Genomic DNA, 12,905 nt, shown 5'->3' on the forward strand with positions numbered 1-12,905 from the left:
GTGACATAGGGACCTCACACGTGCTGTGTTCTCAATATGAACCTTTATTACAGTTGTTACACATTATATATATATATACTGTATGTGACCAGTGACATAGGGACCTCACACGTGCTGTGTTCTCAATATGAACCTTTATTACAGTTGTTACACATTATATATATATACTGTATGTGACCAGTGACATAGGGACCTCACATGTGCTGTGTTCTCAATATGAACCTTTATTACAGTTGTTACACATTATATATATATATGTGACCAGTGACATAGGGACCTCACATGTGCTGTGTTCTCAATATGAACCTTTATTACAGTTGTTACACATTATATATATATATACTGTATGTGACCAGTGACATAGGGACCTCACACGTGCTGTGTTCTCAATATGAACCTTTATTACAGTTGTTACACATTATATATATATACTGTATGTGACCAGTGACATAGGGACCTCACACGTGCTGTGTTCTCAATATGAACCTTTATTACAGTTGTTACACATTATATATATATATACTGTATGTGACCAGTGACATAGGGACCTCACATGTGCTGTGTTCTCAATATGAACCTTTATTACAGTTGTTACACATTATATATATATATACTGTATGTGACCAGTGACATAGGGACCTCACACGTGCTGTGTTCTCAATATGAACCTTTATTACAGTTGTTACACATTATATATATATATACTGTATGTGACCAGTGACATAGGGACCTCACATGTGCTGTGTTCTCAATATGAACCTTTATTACAGTTGTTACACATTATATATATATACTGTATGTGACCAGTGACATAGGGACCTCACACGTGCTGTGTTCTCAATATGAACCTTTATTACAGTTGTTACACATTATATATATATATACTGTATGTGACCAGTGACATAGGGACCTCACACGTGCTGTGTTCTCAATATGAACCTTTATTACAGTTGTTACACATTATATATATATATACTGTATGTGACCAGTGACATAGGGACCTCACACGTGCTGTGTTCTCAATATGAACCTTTATTACAGTTGTTACACATTATATATATATATATGTGACCAGTGACATAGGGACCTCACACGTGCTGTGTTCTCAATATGAACCTTTATTACAGTTGTTACACATTATATATATATATACTGTATGTGACCAGTGACATAGGGACCTCACACGTGCTGTGTTCTCAATATGAACCTTTATTACAGTTGTTACACATTATATATATATATACTGTATGTGACCAGTGACATAGGGACCTCACATGTGCTGTGTTCTCAATATGAACCTTTATTACAGTTGTTACACATTATATATATATACTGTATGTGACCAGTGACATAGGGACCTCACATGTGCTGTGTTCTCAATATGAACCTTTATTACAGTTGTTACACATTATATATATATATACTGTATGTGACCAGTGACATAGGGACCTCACACGTGCTGTGTTCTCAATATGAACCTTTATTACAGTTGTTACACATTATATATATATATACTGTATGTGACCAGTGACATAGGGACCTCACACGTGCTGTGTTCTCAATATGAACCTTTATTACAGTTGTTACACATTATATATATATATACTGTATGTGACCAGTGACATAGGGACCTCACACGTGCTGTGTTCTCAATATGAACCTTTATTACAGTTGTTACACATTATATATATATATACTGTATGTGACCAGTGACATAGGGACCTCACATGTGCTGTGTTCTCAATATGAACCTTTATTACAGTTGTTACACATTATATATATATACTGTATGTGACCAGTGACATAGGGACCTCACACGTGCTGTGTTCTCAATATGAACCTTTATTACAGTTGTTACACATTATATATATATATATATGTGACCAGTGACATAGGGACCTCACATGTGCTGTGTTCTCAATATGAACCTTTATTACAGTTGTTACACATTATATATATATATGTATGTGACCAGTGACATAGGGACCTCACATGTGCTGTGTTCTCAATATGAACCTTTATTACAGTTGTTACACATTATATATATATATACTGTATGTGACCAGTGACATAGGGACCTCACACTGTGCTGTGTTCTCAATATGAACCTTTATTACAGTTGTTACACATTATATATATATATACTGTATGTGACCAGTGACATAGGGACCTCACATGTGCTGTGTTCTCAATATGAACCTTTATTACAGTTGTTACACATTATATATATATATACTGTATGTGACCAGTGACATAGGGACCTCACATGTGCTGTGTTCTCAATATGAACCTTTATTACAGTTGTTACACATTATATATATATACTGTATGTGACCAGTGACATAGGGACCTCACACGTGCTGTGTTCTCAATATGAACCTTTATTACAGTTGTTACACATTATATATATATACTGTATGTGACCAGTGACATAGGGACCTCACATGTGCTGTGTTCTCAATATGAACCTTTATTACAGTTGTTACACATTATATATATATATACTGTATGTGACCAGTGACATAGGGACCTCACATGTGCTGTGTTCTCAATATGAACCTTTATTACAGTTGTTACACATTATATATATATATATATGTGACCAGTGACATAGGGACCTCACATGTGCTGTGTTCTCAATATGAACCTTTATTACAGTTGTTACACATTATATATATATATACTGTATGTGACCAGGTGACATAGGGACCTCACATGTGCTGTGTTCTCAATATGAACCTTTATTACAGTTGTTACACATTATATATATATATATGTATGTGACCAGTGACATAGGGACCTCACACTGTGCTGTGTTATCAATATGAACCTTTATTACAGTTGTTACACATTATATTATATATATACTGTATGTGACCAGTGACATAGGGACCTCACATGTGCTGTGTTCTCAATATGAACCTTTATTACAGTTGTTACACATTATATATATATACTGTATGTGACCAGTGACATAGGGACCTCACATGTGCTGTGTTCTCAATATGAACCTTTATTACAGTTGTTACACATTATATATATATATACTGTATGTGACCAGTGACATAGGGACCTCACATGTGCTGTGTTTCTCAATATGAACCTTTATTACAGTTGTTACCACATATATATATATATATGTGACCAGTGACATAGGGACCTCACACGTGCTGTGTTCTCAATATGAACCTTTATTACAGTTGTTACACATTATATATATATATACTGTATGTGACCAGTGACATAGGGACCTCACACGTGCTGTGTTCTCAATATGAACCTTTATTACAGTTGTTACACAATATATATATATACTGTATGTGACCAGTGACATAGGGACCTCACACGTGCTGTGTTCTCATATGAACCTTTATTACAGTTGTTACACATTATATATATATATACTGTATGTGACCAGTGACATAGGGACCTCACACGTGCTGTGTTCTCAATATGAACCTTTATTACAGTTCTTACACATTATATATATATATACTGTATGTGACCAGTGACATAGGGACCTCACACGTGCTGTGTTCTCAATATGAACCTTTATTACAGTTCTTACACATTATATATATATATACTGTATGTGACCAGTGACATAGGGACCTCAAACGTGCTGTGTTCTCAATATGAACCTTATTACAGTTTTACACATTTTATATATATATACTGTATGTGACCAGTGACATAGGGACCTCACACGTGCTGTGTTCTCAATATGAACCTTTATTACAGTTGTTACACATTATATATATAATACTGTATGTGACAGTGGACATAGGGACCTCACACGTGCTGTGTTCTCAATATGAACCTTTATTACAGTTGTTACACATTATATATATATATGTGACCAGTGACATAGGGACCTCACATGTGCTGTGTTCTCAATATGAACCTTTATTACAGTTGTTACACATTATATATATATATATACTGTATGTGACCAGTGACATAGGGACCTCACATGTGCTGTGTTCTCAATATGAACCTTTATTACAGTTGTTACACATTATATATATATATGTGACCAGTGACATAGGGACCTCACACGTGCTGTGTTCTCAATATGAACCTTTATTACAGTTGTTACACATTATATATATATATACTGTATGTGACCAGTGACATAGGGACCTCACATGTGCTGTGTTCTCAATATGAACCTTTATTACAGTTGTTACACATTATATATATATACTGTATGTGACCAGTGACATAGGGACCTCACACAAGCTGTGTTCTCAATATGAACCTTTATTACAGTTGTTACACATTATATATATATATGTGACCAGTGACATAGGGACCTCACACGTGCTGTGTTCTCAATATGAACCTTTATTACAGTTGTTACACATTATATATATATATGTGACCAGTGACATAGGGACCTCACACAAGCTGTGTTCTCAATATGAACCTTTATTACAGTTGTTACACATTATATATATATATGTGACCAGTGACATAGGGACCTCACACAAGCTGTGTTCTCAATGTGAACCTTTATTACAGTTCTTACACATTATATACATTGTTGTCTCAGATGTAGATATGAGAGAGTGCCATTTCACAAAGTAAATAAGATCACAGATAACGTGCGCTCAGACCGGCGACAAGGACAGCAATGAATTTCTCAAAGGTGGCCTGGACTTGGGGGGTGAAAGCTGTGCCCAGTCTGCTGGCCAAGACAACGATGAGGACCTCTCCGAAGCGCTGGAACAGACATAAAGTTAAGTGAATATTAACTGAATTCTCACAACATAAACTGAAGTTCCCTTGTAGACCTCTTATTCACCCTAAGGAGATTTAGACATAGGGAAGAGTACAGCTGACTAGGGGTTTTATCTGGCATTTTGTTTCTGCTCTGTCTTGTGTAATATTAAATCATGTTTAAGGCATTTATGACCTGTAGGGAGCAACATATTCTGCTGGAGCACAAAGTATACAATCTGTATTGTTTCTATCACTCTATAACTGGTGCCACTAACAAATCTCTCTGACCTATTATGTGTACACCTGTAACTAGAAGCTGTAAGTAAGTGAGTCGCTGCGTATTGTGTGTTTTCCAGTAGCACTTGGTACTTACCTTGAAGTTCTCGGGATCCACGTGCAGCTTCTGTGAGTGAATCTCACTGAGGTTGGAGAGAGATTTCTTCACATCATCCAGATGTTGGATGGCATTACCAACGGAGGACAAGACCTTCTTGCCATGAGCCTGGACCTTGACGTTTCCAGCGATGGCTGTGGCATTGGAGAGGTTCCCAAAAGAGCTGAAATACCTCTGGGTCCAGGGGTACACAACCAACAGCCTGGGGGGAAGAGAATACATTGTTATTTGTAAATTCATATGCTAGTAGTATAGAATCAATGAGCAACAAAAAGATTTGTCAAAGGGTGAAACATGATGAGGTTCAAAAAGAAAGAAAAAATAATTGTATCTTTACATTAAATAAATACTTTTATGCTAAACATAATTAGCAAAAACATTTTCCCAAAACTACCTTTGGCATCTATGAGAACCAGAAACCACCTGTTCAGGATGAATTCATGTGTATGTGTTCAGAATAATTCTTATAACTGCAGTTATTAAAGATAAACCTTCCACCCTATAGTCTAATGAGGTGGCAAGCTCCTATTTGCTGAGAAGACTGGAGCACTGTTTAACCAACCAGTCATACAGATTAATAGTAACATGATAAAACATAACACGCTCTGTTTTGTGACATGCAGAGATCATATTCACAGATGATATTCCTTTCATAACTTTGTGTGCACATTTTTTCCTTAGATATATATAATTTAGGTCAACAAATATCTTATATTTTAAAAGAAAAAGCCCACAAAATGAAGTATATCCACAGCTCCATATGCTAGCAGCCTGTGTTTTCATTACCTAGTCAGGGCATCTGCACCTTCCCTGGCAACATCAACCTGGCTCCACACGGAGTTGATGGTGGCTCTCTCTTCAGTTGACCAGTGGACCATGGTGGCTGTGTGATTGAGTAGCTATGGCTTATGATGTGAGAAATTCAGAGCTCTGGGAGACATGAGATTTCCCCTGTGATTTATAGGACATGTCACACGGTCACACCCGCCTGGTATCCTGCTGTGTCACCCGTTGTCTTCACCCTCCCATCTAAGCCAGGGCAGATAATAGCAATGACATGACTGGCCTTGGTTTTCGTTGCATTGTCTTGTAATTCTCTTGTTTCGCTGATCTTGCAGTCTTGCAATGTGATGTGCTGAAGCAGATAAGATACAAAGTGAACAGAATATTCTCTGTGACAAAATTCTTATTACAGAAATGCCGAAATGTTTCCTTAGCTCGTATCCTGGGGCCAAAGACAACTTACCATGTGATGAAGGTAATTAGCTAGATACATCACTGCTTAGTGACCATGCACTATACATTAAAGGGACATGAAAGCCAAATGTTTTCTTTCATGATTTAGAAAGAGCATGCATTTTAAACAACTTTCTAATTTACTTATATTATCTAATGGGCTTCATTCCCTTAATATCTTTGCTGAAAAGCTTATCTAGATAGACTCAGTAGCTGCTGATTGGTGGCTGCACATAGATGCCTCGTGTGATTGGCTCACACATGTGCATTGCTATTTCTATAACAAAGGATATCTAAAGAATAAAGCAAATTAGATAATAGAAGTAAATTGGAATGTTGTTTAAAATTGTATTATCGTGAATCATGAAATCTTTTTTTTGGGTTTAATGTCCCTTTAAGCTAAACTAGGAGATAGGTTCGTTGTGTTCCTAAGATTGTGCTGCAGACAGAACCACAGCATGACCCTGACATGACATTTATGTGACTCAGCAACTGACCCTGTTCTAGGGTTGCCACCTGTCCCTTAAAATACAGAACACTTATAAGTTACACATGCTGCAGGGTGTGCAGGGAGGAACATGTATAGTGCTGTCCAGAAACACAATACATGTTCCTCCCTGCACACCCTGTAGCATGTGTAACTCATAATTGTCCAGGAAAACATGGCTGAGGTGGCAACCCTGCCCTGTTCTCACCTCGCTTGATAACAGATTTACTTGTAGGTTATAAAGCTGGCCAATGTTACTGACCTCAACATACACAGAGGGGACAAATGATCAAGCTCTGAATACAGCTTGATGCCCCTGTTTCCGCGATGAAGCAGCGGTCTAAAGACCACTGCTTCATAACTTGTCCACCTACTCTGAGACTGCGGACATTAACCTACCCGATCCTATACGATCGGGCTGATTGACACCCCCTGCTAGAGGCCGATTGGCCGCAAATCTGCAGGGGGCGGCATTACACAAGCAGTTCACCAGGACTGCTTGTGCAATGATAAATGCTGACAGTGATTTCTGTCAGCATTTATTGATGTGCGGCGGACATGATACGCTATATTGTATCATGTCCGTCCGCACTTTAGTAAATCGGCCCCAGAGAGTCAAGTAATTTAAATTAATCAAATATTTGACATTTCCTTTTTTATAAACCTCAAATACTTAGTTACATCAGATTTAATGACAACAAATTGGCCAAGATACAATAAAATCTGTTGGTGAAATACTACCCTACATACACACACTACCCATATATACACACAAACTACACATATATGCATACACTACCCATATATACACACAAACTACACATATATACACACAATACCCATATATACACACACACTACCTATATATACACACAAACTACACATACATACATACATACACACACACACACTACCCATATGTACACACACTACCAATACATACACACACTACCCATATATACACACACTACCCATATATACATACACTACCCATATATACACACAAACTACACATACATACACACACTACCCATATATACACACACTACCCATATATACACACACTACCCATATATACATACACTACCCATATATACACACACAAACTACACATATATACACACACTACCCATATATACACACACTACCCATATATACACACAAACTACACATACATACATACATACACACACTACCCATATATACACACACTACCAATATATTCACACAAACTACCCATATATACACACAAACTACACATACATACATACACACACTACCCATATATACACACAAACTACACAAATATACACAAACTACACATACACACACAAACTACACATACACACACACACTACCCATATATACACACAAACTACACATACACACACACTACCCATATATACACACAAACTACACATACATACACACACTACCCATATATACACACAAACTACACATACACACACAGACACTACCCATATATACACACAAATTACACATACACACAGACACTACCCATATATACACACAAATTACACATACACACACTACCCATATATACACACAAATTACACATACATACACACACTACCCATATATACACACACTACCCATATACACACACAAACTACACATACATACATACAGCAGAAAAAAAGAGAAAGCGCACATCCGATTCAAGGTAGGAGTACTTTATTCAGGAGCAACACGCTAGTAATGCACTTACTAGAGATAGGTTAAAAAACAGCAGTGTACAAGATAAAATACAGCTTCACCAGAACCCAAGGCAGCGGGAGATCCAGGGCGTCCAATTGAAAATCTTCAAACGATACCCGGAAAAGAGAATGATCTTTACACCAATCGGATATGTCCTTGGGCCACCTGATGTCTGTATCTACGGATCCTTTGAACAGCCACAATACCTCTACGCGTTTCGCCGGCGACACCCCGGCTTTTTCAAGAGTAATAGGCTGTAGTGATATCAGTCCTTTTATACCTGGTAGCATAGTTCCAATTGGTCCATGGAAACACCATATACAAATAAAAGGTACGTTTAAATTTAACAGGCTACGCTGACATAGAAAAAAATGGTAAAATCAAGGATATATCTAATTACATAGTTAAAAGACCTGATCAATAAATAGCCAATCAACAAGTGCATAAAATATAACACACAAATAAAAAAACATCATCAATGTTAATATATACAAACATAGTTAAAAATAAGGAATTCATAGTTATGTAAAAAGCGGTTATATTAAAACTGTAAATACAAACACGAAAGACAATTCATAAAAGAGAATTAATAATATTCTTCTACACTCCTATGTAGAATATTTATAAACTATATTGATTTAAATTAAAATTAAATTTGAATGATTCATAAAAGTTAATAATACACTGAATATTTCCTTTCTGTTTAAAAAGTAGTGTTATTAAAGAAACGCTTGAACATCCAGATCTATATTCAAACCAAGAGGTGTGAGGCTTTTAAGTCTATATATCCACTCAGTTTCTTTTCTCCTTAAGTGGAGTAACCTATTGGTAGTACCTGGTGGGACCCAATCTATTATTTGTATACTTAAGCCCTTGGTGTCACTACCATGTACGTTGGTAAAATGTACAGGTACACTATGTTTATCAAAATTTATTGAAAGTATTCGCTGAATCTCTTAGATGTTTTTCTTTTTGTGCGACCAATGTAAATATGGTTACACTTACAGGAGAGAAAATATACTGTATAGGTTGTTTAGCAGTTACATCTATGTTTCATATTGAAACTCTCAGTCCCATTATAGTTAAAAAAGAGATCGCCTCTTTTAACAAAAGGGCACATTGCACACAGTGGTTTATTACACTTGAAGGTGCCTTTAGCGGCTGATACCCAATTGACTAGGCTACCTCTGGAACTAGATGCATCTTCACTAGTGTCCCTCAGCTTACTGGGAGCTAGATAGTTCTTAAGATTTTTTTTTTTTTTTTTAAAGTTATAACAGGTCCATCTCCTATCGAACTGCCCAAGATAGGATCTGATTTTAAAATTCCCCAATGCTTGTTTAAAATCTTTTTTATTATTGGTGCCCCTTCATTAAAGCTGGTTATAAACCGGACTTTATTGTTATTATCTTTAAAATCAGGACTATTGTTTCTATTCTTACAAACCAGTCTTTTATCCCTGGCTAACAGTTTATTTCTATCACAAAGTTCTGCTTTATTTTTAGCTTTTTTTTAGGATATCTAAATCATAACCCTTTTGCATAAATTTATTGTCCAATATTCTAACTTCTTCTTCATAGTCCTCAAAATTAGTGCAATTGCGTTTAACACGGATATACTGGCTCACTGGTATATTGCTTTTCCAGCTATTCAAATGTGCACTATTTGCATGAACAAAACTATTTTTGTCCACTGTTTTTCTGAAATTACGCACAGATATCTTATTGGTTGATTCATCTGTATACAAAATGATGTCCAAAAATTCAATACTTTTATTGGAACTATTGCCAGTGAACTTGAGATTATAGTTGTTGTTATTAATGTATTTGGTGAATTCAGTTAATGACTCCTCAGATCCCTTCCATAGAATTATTACGTCATCTATATATCTGAAGTATTCCAGCATATTTTTACTAAAAGGGTTATTATTCCAAATAAACCTTTTCTCAAAATTATCCATGAAAAGATTTGCGTACGATGGGGCAAACGTAGTCCCCATCGCCGTCCCTTTTAATTGTAAATAATATTTTCCTAAAAATTCAAAATAATTATGTGATAGAATAAACATAATACAATCCAATATGAATCTAAGATGAGATTCGGGAATATCAAATCTAGTGAACGCTTCTTTAATAGACTCTACACCCTTATTATGGGGAATGACCGTATATAGTGAAGACACATCAAATGTTGCCCACCTTAGATCATCTTCCCAAGACCGTCCCTCGAAATTTTTTATTGTTTCTGCGGTATCCTTGAAATAAGCCTTGGTTTTAATTACCAGGGGTTGCAAAAAATAATCCACATATTTAGACAAATTGTGGCACAAGGAACCGATGCCAGAAATTATGGGACGTCCCGGAGGGTTTACGAGATCTTTATGGATCTTGGGAAGATGGTAGAAGGTGGGCATGGATGGGTCAGAGGGCTTAATGAAATTAAATTCGTCCTGATTTATATTTTCTTCTTTAGCTTTCTTTAATAAAGAATCCAGCTGTTTTGAAAAATCAAAGGTAGGGTTAAACGTTAAACGCTTGTAAGTAAGTTGATCACTAAGTATATTATAAGCTTCACCTATGTAAGCATCACGGTTCTGGATCACCAAACAACCGCCCTTATCGGCTGCTCTGAAGACTATATTATTATTTTTCTTTAATGTGTTCAAAGCAGCTCTCTCTTTAGAGGTACATACATACACACACACACTATCCATATATACACACAAACTACACATACACACACACACTACCCATATATACACACAAACTACACATACATACACACACTACCCATATATACACAAAAACTACATATACATAGACACACTACCCATATATACACAAAAACTACACATATACACACACTACCCATATATACACACAAACTAGAAATACATACACACACTACCCATATATACAAACAAACTACACATACATACATACACACACTACCAATATATATATATATATATATATATATATATATATATATATATATATACACACACTACCCATATATACACACAAACTACACATATACACACACTACCCATATATACACACAAACTACACATATATACACACACACTACCCATATATACAGGGAGTGCAGAATTATTAGGCAAGTTGTATTTTTGAGGATTAATTTTATTATTGAACAACAACCATGTTCTCAATGAACCCAAAAAACTCATTAATATCAAAGCTGAATAGTTTTGGAAGTAGTTTTTAGTTTGTTTTTAGTTTTAGCTATTTTAGGGGGATATCTGTGTGTGCAGGTGACTATTACTGTGCATAATTATTAGGCAACTTAACAAAAAACAAATATATACCCATTTCAATTATTTATTTTTACCAGTGAAACCAATATAACATCTCAACATTCACAAATATACATTTCTGACATTCAAAAACAAAACAAAAACAAATCAGTGACCAATATAGCCACCTTTCTTTGCAAGGACACTCAAAAGCCTGCCATCCATGGATTCTGTCAGTGTTTTGATCTGTTCACCATCAACATTGCGTGCAGCAGCAACCACAGCCTCCCAGACACTGTTCAGAGAGGTGTACTGTTTTCCCTCCTTGTAAATCTCACATTTGATGATGGACCACAGGTTCTCAATGGGGTTCAGATCAGGTGAACAAGGAGGCCATGTCATTAGATTTTCTTCTTTTATACCCTTTCTTGCCAGCCACGCTGTGGAGTACTTGGACGCGTGTGATGGAGCACTGTCCTGCATGAAAATCATGTTTTTCTTGAAGGATGCAGACTTCTTCCTGTACCACTGCTTGAAGAAGGTGTCTTCCAGAAACTGGCAGTAGGACTGGGAGTTGAGCTTGACTCCATCCTCAACCCGAAAAGGCCCCACAAGCTCATCTTTGATGATACCAGCCCAAACCAGTACTCCACCTCCACCTTGCTGGCGTCTGAGTCGGACTGGAGCTCTCTGCCCTTTATCAATCCAGCCACGGGCCCATCCATCTGGCCCATCAAGACTCACTCTCATTTCATCAGTCCATAAAACCTTAGAAAAATCAGTCTTGAGATATTTCTTGGCCCAGTCTTGACGTTTCAGCTTGTGTGTCTTGTTCAGAGGTGGTCGTCTTTCAGCCTTTCTTACCTTGGCCATGTCTCTGAGTATTGCACACCTTGTGCTTTTGGGCACTCCAGTGATGTTGCAGCTCTGAAATATGGCCAAACTGGTGGCAAGTGGCATCTTGGCAGCTGCACGCTTGACTTTTCTCAGTTCATGGGCAGTTATTTTGCGCCTTGGTTTTTCCACACGCTTCTTGCGACCCTGTTGACTATTTTGAATGAAACGCTTGATTGTTCGATGATCAC

At 36.7% G+C, this 12,905-nt stretch overlaps 1 protein-coding gene and 2 long non-coding RNA genes across 3 annotated transcripts; all 3 read right to left on the reverse strand.

Annotated features, from left to right (window-relative positions):
* Positions 1-1,012: 1,012 nt before the first annotated feature.
* Positions 1,013-4,026, reverse strand: LOC128656543 (uncharacterized). The gene is made up of 2 exons (XR_008402022.1): positions 3,876-4,026; positions 1,013-1,087 (listed from the first exon to the last, which is right to left on the reverse strand). It is a non-coding gene; the product is annotated as an uncharacterized LOC128656543 (long non-coding RNA).
* Positions 2,905-3,490, reverse strand: LOC128656545 (uncharacterized). The gene is made up of 2 exons (XR_008402025.1): positions 3,431-3,490; positions 2,905-2,982 (listed from the first exon to the last, which is right to left on the reverse strand). It is a non-coding gene; the product is annotated as an uncharacterized LOC128656545 (long non-coding RNA).
* A 471-nt stretch (positions 4,027-4,497) lies between the features above and the next one.
* On the reverse strand, positions 4,498-6,063 carry LOC128656534 (hemoglobin subunit beta-2-like). Its single transcript, XM_053710487.1, has 3 exons — positions 5,906-6,063; positions 5,099-5,321; positions 4,498-4,725 (listed from the first exon to the last, which is right to left on the reverse strand). The coding sequence occupies exons 1-3, from the start codon at positions 5,995-5,997 to the stop codon at positions 4,597-4,599; spliced, it is 444 nt and encodes a 147-aa protein (XP_053566462.1). The 5' UTR covers positions 5,998-6,063; the 3' UTR covers positions 4,498-4,596.
* Positions 6,064-12,905: the final 6,842 nt, after the last annotated feature.

This window comes from Bombina bombina, chromosome 1, assembly GCF_027579735.1.
Source record: "Bombina bombina isolate aBomBom1 chromosome 1, aBomBom1.pri, whole genome shotgun sequence".
Lineage (NCBI taxonomy): Eukaryota > Metazoa > Chordata > Amphibia > Anura > Bombinatoridae > Bombina > Bombina bombina.